This window comes from Arachis hypogaea, chromosome 6 (assembly GCF_003086295.3).
Source record: "Arachis hypogaea cultivar Tifrunner chromosome 6, arahy.Tifrunner.gnm2.J5K5, whole genome shotgun sequence".
NCBI lineage: Eukaryota > Viridiplantae > Streptophyta > Magnoliopsida > Fabales > Fabaceae > Arachis > Arachis hypogaea.
In genome coordinates this window covers 70,645,740-70,667,450 of record NC_092041.1, presented here as the reverse complement: position 1 = coordinate 70,667,450, position 21,711 = coordinate 70,645,740, and the positions used below count along the sequence as shown (strand labels likewise).

At 29.5% G+C, this 21,711-nt stretch overlaps 1 protein-coding gene across 2 annotated transcripts in view; it reads left to right on the top strand.

The window, feature by feature from the left end:
• Positions 1-19,384, top strand: part of LOC112696678 (uncharacterized) — a 29,150-nt gene extending 9,766 nt beyond the window's left edge. The window contains exons 6-11 of one of the 2 annotated variants that reach the window (XM_029287538.2): positions 15,243-15,325; positions 15,435-15,486; positions 17,723-17,791; positions 18,541-18,627; positions 18,899-18,963; positions 19,076-19,384. In XM_029287538.2, the coding sequence (XP_029143371.1) occupies positions 15,243-15,325; positions 15,435-15,486; positions 17,723-17,791; positions 18,541-18,627; positions 18,899-18,963; positions 19,076-19,190 (471 nt within the window). In that variant the 3' untranslated portion in view covers positions 19,191-19,384. The remainder of the gene's footprint in view (positions 1-15,242; positions 15,326-15,434; positions 15,487-17,722; positions 17,792-18,540; positions 18,628-18,898; positions 18,964-19,075) is intronic. The other variant, XM_025749506.3, reaches the window with a different exon arrangement.
• The last annotated feature ends 2,327 nt before the right edge of the window (positions 19,385-21,711 follow it).

Below are 21,711 nucleotides of genomic sequence, written 5' to 3'. Positions count from 1 at the left end.
GGTGATCATTGGTGGAAACATGTAATTGAGCATCAAACCCTCACCGGATGTATTTGCACTCTATTCACTCAAGTGTTTAAGGTTGATTCACTCAATTCTCCCCTAATCATGCTTTCTAAGATTTGTTCTTCTTCTAACAATCAACATATATTTCATGCATGCATACAAGTATCATGAGGTCTTTTCTTTGGTTGTAATGGGGCTAGGGTCAAGGTAGGATGCATATTTGGTTAAGTGAGTTTGAAATTTGAATCTTTGATAAGCTTAAACTTCCCACCTAACCTATGACATCCTATACAATTAAATTCCAACCTAACTACCCATTTTTCACTCTTTCACATACTCATGTATTCCTTTTTAAATTCACAACACCTATGCATTGATTTTATTGGACTATACTTTGATTTGGGACATTTTGTCCCCTTTTTTTTATTTCTTTCTTTTTCTATTTTTTTCTTTTTTTTTCTTTTCCATATTATTTTTCTTTTCTTTTTTTCTTTTGTTTTTCTCATTTTTTTTTCTTTCTATGTACAAGAGCCTCAATGCATAAGGTTTTACATTTGATCAATACATGAGTATGTACCCAATTCCCAATATTTCCAATAATAATACAAAACTACCCTTTTATTCATCCAATGTCCCAATATTTCCCACACTTGAATGATACTCACACACACTAGCCTAAGCTAATCAAAGATCCAAATAAGGACATTTATTGTTTTCCGCTTTAGGCTTGTAATGTGCTAAAATTAAGAACAAGTGGGTTAAGCGTAGGCTCAAATTTGGCTAACAAAGGAATATAAAAGGTAAGGCTTTTTGGGTAAGTAAGCTAAATGAAATGATGGCCTCAATCATATAAATGCATGAATACACAAAATAATGGACATAAAGAATCAAGCAAATCAAAGATTACAATCATAGAGAGAGAATAATGCACACAAGAAGGAAAATAAGTGGTTATAAGATGTAACCACACCATTAGGCTCAAAACTCACTTGCTTGTGTTCTTAGCTCAAAAACATGATCCACAAGATATATAATTCAAGCAAGTTCTATGAAAAGTTTTCACTCAAATCAATTGGTGCCCTATAGATAGAAATCTTGAAAATTTTCATTATTTTGACTAAGCTTATTGTGTATACATATGCAAAAATTAAGAGAATGCAAGTAAAAATCCTAAAATCCTAGAATGAAATGCAAAAGTGTTGGAATTAGAAACTTGTCACCCAAAATCGCCGAACGGTCGGACGACCTCCCCACACTTAAAAGTTTGCACCGTCCTCGGTGCACTCAAGGGAGAGCAAGGGGGTACGGGTTACTACAATTGATGATCTCCGTCAAAAGATTGTGCGGATGACTTGTTTGTTGTCCCATTTAAAAGCTTTTCCTTTCTCCCTCCTTGGTGGCCAACCCAAAAGGATAGAAAAGGAAAGGAATAGTAAGCCTATGACAAAGATATCAAAGCAAATAGAACATAGGCGGGGGTTAATGCCAAGTAAGAGTATGGTTCTCTACTACATGGTAGCTACAACATGTAGAGGAGGAAACAATAAGAGAAAACGGCATATCAATGAAACTTGATGCAAGAGTAAGGTCAAAGCATGAAGAGCATGATGAGCATCAAGTTCGAACAAGAGAGAGTGGGCCGTGAAAGACAATATAAGGTCAAATCAATGCACAAAGAACATAAGAGTCATACAAAATGAAGCATTGATTTAAAAGTTTCATCACCCAATAATATTAACCAAGTCAAGAGGCACCAAAATAATGCAAGAATTTCTCAACAATTGAGTGTAAGAATCCAACACCATTATTGAAATGACTAAAAAAAACGAAAACATACTACAAAAACTAAATGAAAATGGAAAGAGTAGAAGTATGCGAATGTGATAAGCAAAAGAAAATGGAAGGGGAGAAAAAAAACTCTTTTTTTTTTTACCGACGCGTGCGCGTCAAGCACGTTTACGCGTCGATGGGTATATTGGTCGAAGGACGCGTACGCGCCAGGTGCGCGCACGCGTGCATCGAGTTAGGCCGGAGGCATAGGATCGGCCCAAGTCTGGCACAACTCTCGGGTAAAAGTACCGGGGGTGCAGATTGTGCAATCGACGCACGCGCGCACAGTGTGCGTGCGCGTGCATTGCGAATTTAAGATCATGTGCGCGTACGCGCCAGGTGCGCGCGCGCGTGCATAGGCTTGTGCCTTAGGCCCAATGTTCGCACAGTCCAGGCCTAACTCTCGGGTTTTTGGCTGGGGTTGAATTTTTTTGCATCCACGCGTACGCATACAGTGCGCGTCCACGTGGATGGTCGAAAATGCTCAGGTGCGCGTCCGCGTCATGTGCGCGAACGCGTGGATGGTGTTCTGTTTTTCAAAAATTTTTTTTTTCAAGTTCTTGCACCAATCCAAGCATTCCAAACCTCCAAACAGCTACCAAAACACCCTAAAACCTTATTTATCATGTTATACTTCGAACTAAACTTAACAAACCAATAAAAACATGAAATCAAACTAATTCTTACCAATATTTACAAAAGAGAAAATGAAAAGATTTTTACCATGGTGGGGTGCCTCCCACCTAGCACTTTTGTTTATTGTCCTTAAGTTGGACTTATGGGGAGCTCCTCTCAAGGTGGCTTGTGCTTGTATTCATCTTGGAACTCCCACAAATGCTTGGTTCTCCATTGTGCCCCAAGATTCTTTATGGATTGAGCCAAGTGTTGATGGAGTTCTTCACAAGCTTGGGGCTCCCAAAGTTGATCCTCTTCTTGTGATCCGGGATCCCACACTTTATTTTCACACCCGTCTTGAGGTTGATCATCATTATTAGTCCATCCGGGTGGTGAACAAGAAGAATCCTCTATGAAGTGTCCAACAATCCTCCTAGACCCATCTATTTGAGCACTATCCCCACCTTTGTATTCAACTCTTGAAGTATCAACCAAAATGAGCCTTGATTTGCAACGCCAACCACGAAACATCTTTCGCTTACGCTTCATCTCACAAAGCATCCTAAGTTGACCATCCGTTTCAAGCAAGCCATACTCAAGTGGGACAATAAAGCTAATAGAAATGAATTTTACCCACTCAAGTGAAGGAGTAGATGACAACCTAGGCAAAGATGCTCCCAAAGATCTTGACAAAGCGTATTCCACTCCCATCTTTCTATTTTTAAGGACTTCCACCTCTTCACTAAATTTCTCTAATTCAATCCTTTGTTCATCAATACTATCTAAGCCTTTTTCCTTAATCAAACTATAATTGGGAGGTTGAAAGAAGTTTACCTCCACAACATTTTCAAATGCACCGGGAAAAGGTTCTTCAAGTTTAAAGGATTCTCCACCACTAGGACTTGATGCTTGCTCTTTATTGCCATGGGCACTCAATTCTTTCTCTATCCCATCCAAGTCTTCATATGGAATATGCCTTGGGAGGTGTGCACTTTCCTCCCTAGCATCAATTTCAATCATCTTGGAGGGGTTTTCTTCAACTCTATGTTCCCATGGAGGCTCCGCATCTCCTAAGTCTTCTACCACTTCTTCCTTGTCTTCAACAATTAAAGCTTCCTCCAATTGTTCCAATACAAAGCAACTTCCCTCATTTCCCACCGGAGTTTTCAATCTCTCCTTCATGCTATGTTCTTCTTGAGCCATGGGAGTTCCTTGAGTGTTCAAGCATTGGGAGGCTAATTGATTTGTTACCGCATCCAAGGCGGCCATGAAATTTTGCACATCCCTTTTTATCTCTTCTTGTCCTTGAGCAAGAACACTAAGGGTTTCATCCATTAGAGGTTGGGGTGGGTGGAAGGGTTCATCATTTTGGGGGGAGGGTTCATAGTAGGAAGATGGTTCTTCTTGGTAGAGTTGTGGTGGTTCAATGTTCCCCACTCTTTCCACTTGTTGCACAACACACTCCATGGTTGCTTGAAATTGATCCAATGCTTCCTTGAGACGATCCCTTAACTCTTGTTCCTCTTGGATAATATGATTAGGATCATGTGGCTCTTGGATCAATGGATATGAGTATTCTTCCATGGGCGGTTGTGGTGGAAAGTAGTATTCATCTTGTGGTTGAAAATTTTCATATATTAGAGGTGGTTCATCTTGGTAATAATATGGAGGAGGTGACTCTTGAAAGGGTTGATATTGTGGTGGTTCCATATATGGCTCATATGGCTCAAAAGTTGGTTGGTGTGATGGATATGGATTAGGGTCATATGAAGGTGGTTGGTAAGAAGAGGCTTGTGAGTATGGTTGAGAATTATGTTGAGGGTATGGATCATAGGCATATGGTGGTGGTTCTTGAAAGTCACAAGTAGATTCACCATAGCCATTGGATTGGTATGCATCATAGAATGGCTCTTCTTCATAGTGCATTGGTGGAGGTTGTTGCCATGAGGATTGATCATAAGCATATGGCTCCTCCCACCTTTGAGTGTCCCATCCTTGATACACATCTTCATTATAGTCCTTATTTCCTACAACATAATTGTAATCACACTCATAGCCAAAGTGAGAATTCATGATAGCAAGAGAGGGCAAAACAAAAAAAAATAGTAACAAATAAAGAGAACAAACTAAAAACTAACAAAGAAGCAAAAAGCAAACATATTCACAATATTCACATATATACAATAACCAATAACATAACACCATTGCAACTCCCCGGCAACGGCGCCATTTTGACGATTGGATTTTTGACGGTTTAGAATTTCACAAATGAATTCTCGTTGAAAGTATAGTTTCTAAACCAATCACTAATCCTTTCATACAAAAAGTTGTTTGTCACTAAAACAAACCCCTAAATTTATAAACCGAAGTATTCAAACCTCGGGTCGTTCTCCCTAGGAATTGTAATGAAGTGTCTTGTTATTGGTTTGAGTTGTTTTGGGGTTTTGGATAAGAGACATGAAAGTAAATGGCAATGAAAATAAACTAACAACTATAAAAGGCTCTTGGAAAGGTATGAGAACTAGAAGTTCTATCCTAGTTATCCTTCTCAATTGTGATGAGAATTGTTCATTGCTACCATTTAGTTAACCCTTACTAGATAAAGGAAAGTCAAGTGGATGAATTGACTTGAGCCACAAGTCCTAGCCAACTCCCAAGGAAAGACTAGCTTTAGTGCACTCCAAACCAATTAGCAATCTCTCCAATTATCAATCAACAAAGGAATTAGATAACTCAAGTGTTACTAATTACTCTACCTAGGCCAAGAGGAACAAAATCTACACTAAAACTAAAAGAGACATTTCAACAAACACATAAAGTGCAATAGAAGTGAACATTATTAAATGCAAGAATTAAAGGAATCTACAACTACAAAAACAAGAGATCAACAATAGAAAAGTAAAGAAGACACATTTAGTATGAATTACCTCTTATTGAATTGGAAGAATGTAGAAGGAACAATACTAGATCTACAACAAAATATAAGAACAACATAAAGGAAATTACAATAAAAGAATAGAGGAAGATGAATGTAACAACAAAGAATTGAAATGTAGAAGTAGAAGAAAGCAAAGATTAAAACCTAGATCTAAGAACTAATCCTAATCCTAATCCTAATTCTAGAGAGAAGTGAGAGCTTCTCTCTCTAGAAACTAATTCTAACTACTAAACTAAACTAATGGTAACTAACATGTGTTTCCCTCTTCACTCCTTGGGTTAAATAGCATCAGAAATGAGTTGGATTGGGCCCACAAGGCTTCTAAAATCGCTGGCCACGTTTTGCTTCAAGTGGACTAGGTGGCAGCAACGGCGCGTGCGCGTACTATGCGCGTGCGCGCCACCATACTTGTAGCAACTATGGCAAATCTTATATCGTTTCGAAGCCCCGGATGTTAGCTTTCCAACCCAACTGGAACCGCATCATTTGGACCTCTGTAGCTCAAGTTATGGTCGTTTAAGTGCGAAGAGGTCGGCTTGACAGCTTTCCGGTTCTTTCATTTCTTCATGAGTTCTCCAACTTTTCATGCTTCTTTCTTCATTCCCTTGATCCAATCTTTGCCTCCTAAACCTTAAATCACTTAACAAACATATCAAGGCATCTAATGGAATCAAGGAGAATTAGATTTACCAATTTTAAGTCCTAAAAAGCATGTTTTCACTCTTAAGCGCAATTAAGGGAGAAGTTATAAAACCATGCTATTTCATTGAATAAATGTGGGTAAAAGGTGATAAAATCCCCTAAAATCAATACAAGATAAACCATCAAAATGGGGTTTGTCAAGCATCCCTCACGCCCTTGAATTCCTTTAGCTTTGAGAGTTCAATCTTTGTCGTCTCCCTTATAATGGTTGGTCGAGATTTTGCCTCCTCGAACCAAACTCGAACTTTCGCAAATAGTTTCAAGAAATTCTCAAGCTACTCTTCGATTTGGAGCATGCTTTCTTTGAAAGCATCTAGTTCTTCCAATACGTGAGTCTTGAGGGTCTCCTTGTCGTGTTCTATCCTTTGGAAGCGCTCATCCATAGAGGATAAAACATTCTCCAATATCGAAACTCTCTCTTCTAAGAAGTTAGAGTTCTTACCTCTAAGCTCACTTGAAGAGCACACCTTTTTGCTTCTCCATTGAGAATGAATAGTATCCCTTCCCCTTTGAGACTTAACATGCTCCATGGTTACACTAGAAGTCATACTCACAAACCACTTGTGCTCTTCTCGAATCTTACTTTGATGCCAAATAGCCATGACCTTGGACATACTCCAATGCTACCGTGCTGGCACTCGGACTTACTCAACCTCTGGAGTTAAGACCAAGTTAGCCTAACCCTCAGTATTTAGCAAGAAAGCTAAAAACACAAGAGAAAGGAAGTTTTGGTGGAAAGAACACTTTATTACTCAAGTGTTTGTTACAAATGACTCATCCACCCAAACCCTAACTCTTACCCCCTATTTATAGCCATTTACCTTCTCAATTGATGGTTAGGATTAAATCTAATGGGTTAAGTATGATTTTGATCCTTAAGGTATAGGTCGAAAAATTTTTTTGTTCATAACCTTTTTTTGCACACAAAATTGTCCCTAAAGTTTAACTTAGTTTTACAATCGTCATTTGAACCAAAATACCCTTCTCCTTCTTCACTAAAATACCTAGTTTCTATTATTCTTTTTGTTCTTCTCTATCACAGCAGCATCTCTTCTTCTTTTTGCTTCTTCTTCATCACAGCATCAACAGCAATAATAATAAAATCAGAAGCAAACTCAATGTAATAAATAGAAAAAATAGAATCAGAAATAGAAGCATAAACAGAATCAGAATTAGAAGCAGAAGAACAATCATAAGCAGAACAAATCAGAATCAGAAGAACAATGAAATCAGAAGTGCAACAGCAATAAAATCAAAGAAACAGAATTAGAATCAGAAGCACAAAAATAATGAAATCCGAATCAGAAGCAGAAGAAACAAAAGCAAAAGAACAATCAGAAGCAAAAGCAGAACAAATTAGAAGCAAAATAAATAAAAAAATTGAATCGAAACCCTAGGGAGGACCAGCGGCGAAGACGCGAAGCGGCGGCAAGGTCAGTAGCACTGGCGGCAGTGGCGGCAGTGCCAGCAATGGCAGAGCGCGACGGCGACGAGGCACCCATCTTTCTCTCCTTGGCCATGCATTTTCTCTCTCTCTCTCTTTGCGAGCTCTTCGATGGCGGCTGCAAGGCATGGCGGCAAAGCACGCGTCTCCTTTCTCCCTCGCAAGCTCTCTCTCCCTCCGATTCTGATTTTTGTCGAAGACGGCAGCTCCAAGCCTTGCCGACGCTGCCCTCCCTTTCCCCTCTTCTTCCCTTCCCCATTCTTCTTCTTCCTTCCCCCTCTCGCATGATTCCCTTCTCCCCCTCATCCGTTTTGTTTCTCTTTTTTTCTCATTTTTTTATTTTATAATTTATTTGGTTAGGAGTAATTTGGTAATAAAATTTAAAATTTAAGTAAAAAGGACAATTTTTAAATTAAGTTAAACTTTAAGGACGATTTTGTGTGTAAAAAATGGTTAGAGACAAAAAAAATTTTCAGCCTATACCTTAGGGAACAAAATCATACTTAACCCAAATCTAATCAACGGTCCAGATTGATCATCTAGAACTTTCACTATAAATATCTATCCTACCACATTTCTTTAAATACTTCTAGATTATTTCATACTACTTTTCATACTTCTATATACACCCACACTCTTCTAGAATACTCTATGACCTTCTAGAGTCTCCTAGAATCTTCTAGAGTATTCCGAGACCTTCTAAGGCATTTTAAAATGATCCAGAACCATCTAGATCATTCTCAAACACTTCAGAAAACTATACAAATATTATTAAATTTAGTTTTTTAAAATTTACGGTGACATTTCAGAGTCTTTTAAAAATTTCTAGAGTATTTTGAGACCTTTTAAGGCATTTTAGAACATTATTGAACTATTTAGAGAATTTTTAATTATTTCAAAAAATTATACAAATATAGTTAAATTTAACCTTCTAAAATTTACTAGTGATAGATGTGACTAAAATATAAGGATTATAAAATAAGGTGTCTTTTATTGTTAATTTTTAAACTATTTGATACAAAAATAAAAAGTGATATTCATCATTGTCTCTCTCACGGCATAGACAAATTAAACACCAATGTCTTAAGTAATATAGAGCTTCCCATAAAGTAAAGTAAAAGTAAAAGTAAAAGTAAAAATAAATAACTTAAACATTAAATTCACAAGATCTATTTGTTATCACCTCCTTTTTAACGTAAGAATATAAAAGAGAAGAAATATTTGATAAAAAAAATTTAATTAAAATTAATCAAAATTTATTTTTAGATAAATTTTAACTTTTTTTTTTTCTTTTTAATATTATCGAAAGAAATCCAATAGACAAAATCTACAATAAATAATTATTAAAAAAAATACAATTACAAAATACACTCAAAAGAGGGATTCTTTTAATGCTATTACTACCTACAACAACGCACTCACAATTACAACCATCTTTGGTTGGCCTTCTCCAACAATAGACCGACTTCAACCCGGGTAGGCAATTGACGTCTCACAATTAATCAGAATTTAAAAATTAATCAAATTTTAAATATAGTTATTAGTAATAGCTATATTTAATTTAATAATAATCCAAAGACATAACAATATTTTAAAATGAAAAATATTTTTAATTTTTTTATCTATAAAATTTTATCCTTAATACTATAATTAGTATTTATAATTAGTGTCAATCATATCTATTAAAATTCTGGTAAAAGACTATATATATATATATATATATATATATATATATATATATATATATATATATATATATATATATATATATGATTCCTTTAAGATTGTTGGTGTACTAAATCCTGCAAAAGTTGGTACCTTATGCGGACACGTGTTGCAGTTAAAAGTGAGCCACTATAGTTATAGTGAGGCAGAAAATATCAAAATAAAATTTAACGTGATAGAACTTCATTTAATTATAAGATGGTGTCAGAGCTGACTCAATTCAATAATATTGTTAAGCCACCCAATATATTCCAGATGATCATTTTTTAGAGAGACGAAGTGTATTACAATTCTCATATATTTTAGAGATACGACCTTTAAATTGTGAGTAGGATTGGAAATAGACTAAGTGGCCTTCCAACAGCCTACAAAGTACAAACCTATCTTATAAGCCTAAATATATTAATATATCAAGTTAAGCACAAATTACTTTTATAGGTCTATCAAATCTTAGGACTAATGTTAAAATATAAATAAATATATAAATATATAAATATCTTTTTATATTTAAAAATTATTAAAAATTTTAAATTTTTATATTTTATCATAAATATTTTTGTATATTTTAAATACTTTAAAAATCAAATATTCTTATAACCATTAAATTTGTTATATTATATATAAGTAATTTTTTGGCTAAAAATTCGTTTTTTAAATAATTTTTTTATTTTTGTAAAAAAATTATTAGACCAATCTTTTGACAGACTTTAAACTAGGCTAATCTCAATAATAGATCATTCTTAGTATTTAAAAATAATAAGTGTAATTATCCGTGTCATATACGTGATAATATTGAAATTATAATTTTAAATTATTTTTTAAAATTAATTTAAATTATGATAATTTGATTAATTAAAAAATAATTTGTTATGCATTGTTTGTTTTTTTTTAAATTTAGTGTTAATTGGATTAACTCTAAAATAATTATTAATGATTTTAATAATCTACTTTCTTCAATAAATCAGACATATATACTGAATGTGATCATAAATAATATAGTAATAGTTAAATCTACCAACAAATATATTGGCTATTATCACACTCTAAAACAAATTAAATATAAAGGCTATTAGCACTCACTTATAAATCTATAAAATCGCATTGTCTTTAATTCGTGCAAGGGTTTATTTATCAAATAAACTTAAAATATAAACAAAAAATATTTATAAAATGGACCTAGCATCACTTGAAGAATCATGAAAAATAATCAACTTACCTTATCATCCATAAGAACCATTTCTATGTAAGTCGTGTTGTTCTTGTCAAATTTGGATGAGACTTTTTATAACCTTATAATTATTGTCTTTATTTTTCAAACTTTTTCATTACATAATCTATCATAGGTAATATTGTTGATAGAATCGTATAGTTAGTATCTCTTAAGTATGAAAAATAATAAACAGAAGAAGTTCTATGTCTGAGGTACGAATTTTTTAGATGATAAATAATTGTAACAATTCACTATTAATCCTTATATATATACACACACTGATTATACACGGTAATAGTTAACAAATATTTTCAATGGAGATACTTACTAAATATATATGTTATCGACATTAATTATATGCCAATATTTTTAGGAAAAAGCTAAAAGAGGATATATATAAATATATATAATATTATTGCTATATAGGAAGCATACATAAATTGCTACATTTTTTTTATTATATTATACAACTTAAAATTATACTATCATGTTATTATTAATCCTAGATACTTGCTATAATTATATCAAATTTAATTATGAATCTAAATAAATAAAATAGATAACATTTAATATTATTTTTTCTCTTTTATATTCAATATTACTGTAAATATAAAAAGTAAAATAATTAATGAAAAAATATGAGTAGAAAATAAAATATATTAATTAAAATTCAATTTATTATCTAATTAATCTTATGTCCATACGATATAACTTTATAAAAATGTTATGAATCACAACTTTTTTTATTCTACAAAAAAGAAAAACACTATATGTAGCCTTTAGTAGTACAAAAAATAATTATAAAAATTAATTATTGATATTGATATTAATCATAATTGATTATTAATACTCTAACTTTTTAAAATATATTTTACCTTTTTAAAATATAATGCATGTACCGTGTAGACTTTATTATTATTATTATTATTATTATTATTATTATTATTATTATTATTATTATTATTATTATTATCCACTAATTGATATCAAATTAAATGGGTCACTATTAATGTGTGCATTAATTATCTCCTAATAAAATTATTGTACTTGAATGAGAATTAGAACTATATCAATTGATATAATTAGAATGATTAAAAATATCGATGATTTATAAGTAGTTTAATAACGCATTACATAATAATTTGATATAATTATAATGAAGATATTTTCTTAAATTAATATAATCATGCATTATTCATGAGTTAATTGTAATATAATTAGAATAAGTTTATTTGAGAAAAAAAATTCATGTATAATTTTTAGAAATTATAATAATTTTTTTATTTATATACGTATATATTAATTTGTTAAATAATTATATATATATATAATTATATACATATACATAAATAAAAAAATATATGAATTATATTTTGTTAAACTCCATGTTATCGACTATTAAAAATATTTAAATTACATGTATTACTTTTTTTGTTATAATTATTTCGTTTTATATATATGATTATTTTTTATTCTACAATCGTGCAATAATATTTTCTATAATATTATTGCTATATATGAAGCAGCTTTATATTACTATAATTATATCAAATTTAATTATGACTGTAAATAAATAAAATAGGAAACAATCAAAACTAATTTTTTTTATAGTCAAAATTTACTGTAAATTTAAAAAATAAAATCACTAATAATTAAAAATTTGAATAGAAAATAAAAGTTTATAAGCTAAATTCAATTTGTTAACTAATTAATTTTATATCCATATATTATTATTATTATTATTATTATTATTATTATTATTATATATTGATTAAAACTGTGAATACATACTAATAAAATTATTACATACGAATGAGAATTAGAACTATATCAATTATTATTATTATTATTATTATTATTATTATTATTATTGAGTAATGATGGTAATTCATGTGATAATGAATATTACCTATAAAATATCTAAAATTAAATAATATTCAAATATAATTATGTGACAATTATAATTCAAAAATTACTGTATATGAAGTCACATGAATTATTATTATAATTAATATAATAATTGCTATAATTGCTACATATTCTTAATCTTATCGGTTGTATCAATTTAACTATATCAATTATATTCAAATTAGTAGTCAATTATTTTTATGAAAATTCTTGCTATAATTAGGTTATACTTATGTGATTATCTTGTATTAATCGTTATAATTAATTTATTAAGTATATATGTTATCTATATTAATTATATGTCAATATTTGTAAGAATGAGTTTAAAAAAGTGATATATAAATATATATAATATTATTGTTATATAAAAATAGATTTAAATAATATATTAAATATTAATTTGATATAATTATAATAAAAATATTTTCCTAAAATAATATAATCATACATTATTCATGAGCTAATTATAATACAATTAAATGTATAATATTATTCTATATTATTTATTTACCGTCATGATTTGATTTGATTATTTTATAGTTTTTTACTTACATAAATGATTAAAATATATAACATAACTATCGTAATTATTATAATTTTATGATATAATTATAATTAACATATTTTATCATAATTAAATATTGATTTGATATAATTATAATAAAAAAATTTTTCTAAAATAATATAATCATACATTATTTATGAGCTAATTATAATACAATTAAAGATATTATTATATCATAATGTCTACTTACTATATTAATATAATATCAAAAGATAAATGTTTCATTATTTTTTATAGATAAAATCGATTTTTATTGGGAACTAAATTGTGTTTAGGTCAATGAAAACTATATGATTAGGTAGAGATTTTTTGTCAAATATAATGAAAATATAAATAAAGAAATAAAGGATAAAAATAAACTTAAATAATATATTTGACACCACTGCATTTTATTAATTATTAAATTATTTAAAAATAGTACATCCATAAAAAATACTCATAATATATAAATTGAGGTAATAATTTAAAATTTTTTAATTATAATTTAATCAAATACTAATATTAAAACCAAATTACTTAAACAATATTGAATCTATTATAGTTCTTAGTCACGTATAGTATATAGTCACTCTCGTGCAAATTCAAACCATCATCTTATTAAATCCGCTATCCATGCAATGCGGCAAGGTATAAAATTACCACACCGAGAAACCAAACTAACCCTTATTCCCCTCAATTGCATTGCATGCATGCAAAAGAAAGCCGGTAATTTCTAAAAAAAAATCACAATATGTTATAAAATTATTCTAATAATGAACAACTTAAAATAAGAAAATTTAAATATATTACCAATCGTTGAAATTGCATATCCAAGTTTGTCACGAATTTAGCAAAATTGAACTTAAACCAAGGGAATTCAATCTCATTATGTGCTCCACTTCGAAGATTTTTGAGTAGACGTAAAAAGCATGGAGGGGATGGAACTTGAACTTGCCCTATAAAATTCCATGGATGTAATTCCTCAATCAAAAATCGAGTTCCTCCCAAGAAAGCTAATTTTAACCACATTCCATTTGGCTGGTCATAATAGGTGAGTAGATCCAATCATCTTTCGGTAAAGTAGAGATCAGATTATTGCCCCTTCTTTGAACGCTTACATCCATGTAGTTGGAACCTGAATAAGTGAAGACAACTCGATGAGGTATTTCATGGATGCGATGCATTGTAAACGATTGTGGTAAAAGACAATCGAACTGGAACATTAGACGATAAAAATAACTTAGAGTAACAACAATTAATAAATTATTAAAAGAATAATATAATAGAATGAGTATATGAAAAATATTATAAAAAATTATAAATTGTACCTTAAAAGGATCAACTTCAATAAAAAACGAAGAATACATTCTTATTCTATGAAGTAGTAAAAAAATACTAAATATAAAATTATGAGCTGACTCTCAAATTTAGATTCATGTATCACAAAAAAATACTATTTATAGACCTTAGTAAAACAAAATAAATATGCAAATTACTTATTATTAAGGTAATTTTTTATTATGTACAGTAATTACGCATTATAATTGATAAGTAGTTTAATAGTGTATTAAATATTGATTTGATATAATTATAATAAAGATATGTTCCTAAATTAGTATAATTATATATTATTCATTAAATATTAATTATAATATAATAATATAATTATAATAAAGGTATTTTTTATAAAATAATTTAAAATAGATGAAAAATTTCATTCGTTTTGAAAGGAAAACAAACTCACGAGAGATTGACACATCACCCTTATTAACTTGGGAAAAACCCAATTTTAATATATTAAATAGATTCTAACAAATTATAGGTATAAACTTGGCCTATTTTTATTCTCTAATTATGAAGTATCCTTATTATGAAATTAAATTAGACTAATTCAATTCTAAGAGATTTATTAGTCATATAACTCGTTGCAAATCTTATATAGATATGAGAATATGTATAACCAAATAATATCTAACATTTATCAACCCTAACTATATATATAAACAGAAAAAGTCTAGGGCCAGTAATTTTATTAAATTCTGATCAGCATGTAATCAGCAAAGAAAAGTAAGTCATTAGATGAAATCTCACACCAATTTCACACCATTAAAATCATCATTGATGACTATTTGATAGCTACAAATCACAAAAATTACTAACCCTATCACTCCTCATATAAATACAAGATGACAATTGTTTGCTTAAATTATTATTTGGAGTCTAATATCACAAAAATTGAATTCGACTCAAACTTTATTTCAAATAATATATTTTAATTTTCTAACCTGATAGGACTCGGTTGCCTTTCTATGTGTCGCAGGAATTCTGTGTTAAACATAAAGATCGTGTTGAAGTAGTTTTCATGCTTGGTCTTTTTGGATTCTTAATCAGTATTCTTGAAGTGTATCCTTTTTTATATTCTAGTTTAAAATTTTAGATGAAATATAATGCAAGGTAACTTGTGTTTCTAAATTTAAAATCCTCAACATTTCTTTTATTTCTAATCATACAGGTTTGTTATAGAATTGAAGATGCTGGAATCAGTAAAATGGTCTCCAGATATAGTAAGTTATATAATCTTCTAATTTTTAACTATTATTTTACATTTAAGTATTTTTCCTCTTTTAGAGTACTACAACATTTTTAGTGTATGGTTATATTTTAAGACCACGATCATAATTAATAAAAACCATAATCATAAATTTTTTGTCAATTTTTTTTATCTTAGGTCACAGTTTTCAGATCGTGATCTATTCTGATATAATTATAATTCTATAATCATTGTTTTTGTCACAGTTTTCTACTTGTGACTTATTCTAATGTATAATCATAATTTTTTTTAATATAAGGTTACAGTTTTTTTTTTTTTTTTTTTTTGTCACAGTTATCACTTTTTCTATCAATTACTCTTTCTAAATGCTTAAACAATGCATCTTCCACCAGCATTATTTATTATATCTACACTTTTGCTTTTTTCAACTTTTTTTAATGATCGTCTGTCTCAGAAACACCTTCTAGTGAGGGGCTCAATTGAACTTTTCAATTAAGATTCTGCTAAGATGTTGTGTATTTACTTATTATTTTTTAGAGTTACTTTGTTGCTCTCAGCCTCTCAATGTTCTTTCTACTGTGTTGGTCTACCTCATAATAAAAACACCTAATAGTTTCAAAATGGCTCTTTTAATAATAATACTAATAATAATAATGATAATAAATCATTTTTACCTTTCAAAACATGCTATTATTAGTCTTTTAATTTGTGATTGCTTTTAATTAATAAATTAATTTGTTTGATTTTGTTGTTGTTTAGAAATATTAAATATGAAAATAAAAATTAACCTTTAAATATTTATTTATAATTTTTGTTTATTTTGTTAATTTAACACGTTATATATATTGTTAAACTTTTATATTTATTTATTTTTACCACTTTATATTTATTAACTAACTACTAGCATTTTTTAGATTTTTTTTTATTTTTTCATATTATCATTAGCTCACTTTTGTTTCTCTTTAAATTTTTTCTATTTTTTATTAGTATTTTTTTTTTAATTTTTATAGGTAGATAAAAATTTAAATAGATAAGATTTCTCTAATAAAGTTTTACATTTAATAGTTTAATTTTATTTAAATCGGTTAGACTATTAAATCTCTAAACTAATCACTCAACTAATTCATTAACAGATCTGGTTCTCAGAATTTTGTTTACAAATTATAATAGTTAATTATTTAAGTCATAGTTTAAAACTATGATAATAGATCCTTTTAGGTTACGACTTTATAAAACTATAAGTATAGAGTCTTTTAGGGCATGTTTTGAAACCTTGAGTAAAGACACTTTTAAGTAACAGTTTTATAAAACTGTGACATAGACATTTTAGGTCACGCTTTAAAATTATAACCATAAATACTTTTTGGTCATGGTTAAAAATGTGACTATAAAACCACAACTATAGAATGCTTTAAAGTCACGGTTATATAAAGTGGTGATCATATATTCTTTTAGGTTACTCATTAAAATTATCATGATCATAGAATCTTTCGGTTACGCTTCAAAACCATAAACACGGACTATTTTAAATGATGTTTCAAAACTTTGACTATAAATTATTTTAAGTCATAGTTTAAAACAGTGACTATAAATCTTTTTAAATTACGATTTTTAAAAATTTATGACTATAAATACTTTCAAGTCACGGTTTTTAAATATGACAATAAAATGCATGACCTAAAACCTTAAATAATTTTATTAACAAAGAGTCACCCTTCAAAAATGTAATCATAAACATTTATGGTCATGATTATAAAATAAACCATGAACAATAAGTTTTTTAGGTTAGGATCAAAAACAGTGATCATATATAGAGACTTTTAAGTCATAGCTTTTAAATTTGATTAAAAAAACTAAGAAAACTATGGCATAAAACCTAAAATGTTGTAGTGAGTTCTAGTAAAAATGTTAGTTTATTCTTGTGTGAGTAAGTCCAACTTGAAAATATATTATAAAAATTCACTGGATAAATTATGGAAGAACTTGATTTCTTCATGTGTGTCTCTATCTATGTGTTGAATCAAGAAATTGTACGTTTATGGAGCACTTAGTTATATTGTGTTCCATCAATAATACGACAAATATCAAGAATTTTAATTTTATAATAATAAAATTCGGTACTTTTATTTAAAGTGTCATTCCATCATCACAAATAACCTTACTCTAGTTTCTTCTTTTTCAGCAATACCGTATATCTGTGTGTCTAAACTTTATAGTAAACGTTTAATTTGTATTCTATCCTATATTAGGTACTTGCTTTTGCGGGCTTTGCTGCATGTGGCCTCATCTTTTACACACTTGCTCCTTTTGTTTTAAAGGTCTGTTTCGTTGAATGGGCTAATCTTACCATACTACTCCTTTCTCCAAATGAACAAGACATATTTGCATTTTGAGCTAGGGATTATTCAATACTTATTGCAAAACTGTGTATCATCTTATTGATTTTGGACTAGCATTTATGTTTTGCTTCATTATATTATAGAATATAGTTTTGCTTCTAACATTGTCCCACCATTATTGAAAAGAGTGAGACGGACCTTAACTCTCCTGCCTGAAAGTCACGCTTAACATTACAGTTAAGCAAAATAGGTAACAATGAAAGAAAAATGGAAATTGGGAAATAAAAATCATCCCCTCCAATCTCTTTCTCATTTCCATCACCATTTTAGAAGCATTATGGGTTCTCAATCTTTTCAATCTACCCATTTTTATAGAATTTAAATCTTTTAAAGTAAAATAATCTGCGAAATGATAAAGTAAAAACATTAATTATTATTAAATTTGTAATTCTTATCAATGTAAATTTTACTATTTTAATTTAAGAATAATTAATTTTTTATTTTATGATTTTACCAATTTTTTTACTTTAAAAAATTTAATCATGTTAATTGTTTATCTTAAATTTAGTGATGGAACAATATTGATATTATTTAAAATTCTTTTGAATTAAAATGAGATATTTGAAATATTAGAGAATGAATTAAAACTTAACTTGGGAACAGAATATTACTTTATCCTTATATTATTCAGATGAACATCTTTTTGAGTGGAATTTTTCTCCGTGCAGTTGAGTGGGGCAACAATGTTCAATCTTTCTGTTCTAACTTCTGATATGTGGGCAGTGGTTTTCAGAGTTTTCTTATATCACCAAGAGGTACTACGTTAGGATGTTTTTTTTATACATAATATTTATCCTGTCATTATTATTATAGAATAAAGTGTAATTTCTTGAAGTATGACTTCCACGTTCTCTAATTCGATGAGTAGTACTAAAAAGTATGAGCCAATTAGGCCATCAATCCATTTGTTGGTTGCAAGTGACATGCTAAATCAGTTGAAGGTTTTATATCTTTGATGCAACGGTTTGTTTATTTCTCAAACATAAAAATACAATGTGACATAATAATGTTGACGTTTAATTGCAGGTGGATTGGCTGTACTTTGTTTCTTTTGCGATTACAGTTGTGGGTCTCATCATTTACTCTCTAACGTATGCAGTGAAATCAATCTTCTTCCAACTTTTTTTCTTTTTGAGTTTTTGTCAATCAAAATAATAGAGTGTTGCTGATTATTATATTGTTACTGTTTTTATTTTTAATCAGAGAGAAGGATCCTGTTCCAGCATCACCGGGTATTGAGGATGGGAATCTGAACACCGAATACCAAATGCTCTGTGATCAAAGCACAGCATCTGTAAATAATTCTATTGCTTCGTGAAGAGATCTAGCTTTGTAAACTTGTTAACAGTAGTAGTTGTTATTTCGTTAGAAGCTCAAAATTGTACTTTATTTATAAGTTTGGTTTAGTTTTAATAAAATAAGCTAATTAATTTTTACACGACGGATGAAGTTGTGTAATACACCAATAAGCCCAATTTGGTATATTCAAGTTCAACTGCGTTTGCTTCTAAAGTCTGAGAATATATTAAAATAAGATATCGAGAATAAGATAAAAAAAAAATAGAAACATAAAATTTTGTATTTTTTATTCTATTTAGTGATAAATTAGAATAAATTATAAAAATTTAATTTATTTTTATTTTTTTATTTAAATAATTTGAATAAAAAATATAATAATAAAAAATATAATTATAAAAATTAACAAGAATAATACAAGAAAAATAAAAAATAAAAAATAAATTATATTTTTCGTTAATATCTCTATATCAGGACAGACATAAAATATAATAATTCAATATTTTTAGACATGATATTTCTATTCATATCTCATCTAACAAATACAATTTTATATCTTTATATCTTTATCTTAATGTCCCGTCTCTATAAATAAACGCCGCCTAAATGTGATAGCAGTAAATCTGGTGCAAGAAAATCGTGAGTACCAATTTAATAAAAATAAAAAGACTAGTTCAAACTCTCTTTTCACTCCTATACTAAAACTTTGTCCAATTCTTCAACTTTCATTTTTCTTATTTCACTTTCTTTTATATACTTTTACACTAATTTTAATATTTAAAAATTAAAAACTTTAAAATTTTGAAATCGTTTGATAAGGAATTTAAAAGAATAGATAAATGAATTTTTTCTATTAGACCTCTAAAATACCCGTTCTTAGCAACCTAGGTCACCGGAAAGGATTCCCTACTAGACTTTCAAAGAACTTGTCCTTGACAACCTAGATCAGAGGTTCGAAAACTGAAAGAAACCACCACGCAGGTCACCTTAGTGTTGGATCCTCCAATCTTCCTCATGCAACAAGTGCAGCAAATCACTCACCTCACTTCTCACACAATAAAAAGTGCTTAAAAGCAACTGAAATTTATTCATCAAAATTTATTCCAAATTGTCTCACCAAAGGTTTTTAAATAGACCCGTAACAAACTAGCTAAAAGATAAGATAAGACAACTAATTTAAATAAGATTTGATCTTATTAGATTAGATCAGATTTGATTTAAATTTTAAAATCTTAAAGATATGATAACTAATTTAAATCAGATTTGATCGTATTAGATTAGATCAGATTTGATTTAAATTTAAAATCCCTAACAATACTACTAAGTAATTCAGAAGTAATTCAAATCTTTCAACAAACTCTGACAACAAAACAAATTAAAAATAAATTACTAAAAATTCGAAAATTAATAAAAATTATGTCTCCCATTGAATTTTGAAAAGCTTTATTGGGCTTCTTGTTGTCTTGCCGTAGCCCAATGGGCCTTATGAATTGTTGCCCTTTCAGCACCACTGTTTTTGAGACGGACTCTTGGTCTTCTTGATGCCCAAGAATGGCATGACACAATTCTTCTAGAATTCAGATCCTTGAATATGACAAGATTATCATTCCATCCGTTAGCTCTAAGATGACGAAAATGTCCTCCTGAACACGTATCATTCTCTTCCTCTTCAAAAAGATTCATCCTCGAATATTGAATGAGAAGCGCTTCTTCCCTCCAAGGAATCCAAATCCAATCTATGGGTTCAAATACCATGGTTTGTTGACTCTTCTCTATCCACTGAATTGTGGTTATGTCCCTCATGTGTGCAAGTTCAATCTTTTCAACCATACTTTTACCATCTTGTCCAAGGTGTGAAATTTGTCTTTCTTCCTTTTCATCCCTATTAATGCCTCCATAATGGACCAGCGAATCTACAAAGCCTGGAAAACTTGATATAAAAATACTAGGAATTTCATGATTAGATGTATGAGAAACTAAGGACTCTGTGGATTTTAATGAGACTAATGCACTCTTGTCTAAGCTAGAACTTTCTAGATCTCTCTCACAAGTGTGTTTATTGAACTCAGTTTCTTTTTCGCTCATTGACTCCTCTCGCTCACTATTCTCATCTTTTCTCTCAAATCCCTCGCTTTCAATCAAATATGGATTCTTTTCACTCAAACACTCAATCTCTTTCTCAATTTTTTTTCTCTCATATTCTTCAAATTGTTCACATCCCAAGGACCCAGTTGAGAAATTCTGCACTGTTGAATCTTCCAATGACACATCACCCTCTACAGCATACTCAACAAATTCTTCTATCTCTGTCTTTGAAGAAGAATGAAAGATAGGCGTAGAAGAATTCCTCTTGTTATGGTGAGCTATCATTTGTTGCATCTGCTCCCAGTCAATGGCCAATTTGACCAAATTGTCCATGGTTGTGTAACGGTAACGTTGGACTTCATCTGCAAGTTCTTCACATAATCCAAACAAAAATCGATCCTTAAGAACCTCATGACTCCTTTTAATATTAGCCATGTCCATCAAATATAGAAACTCCT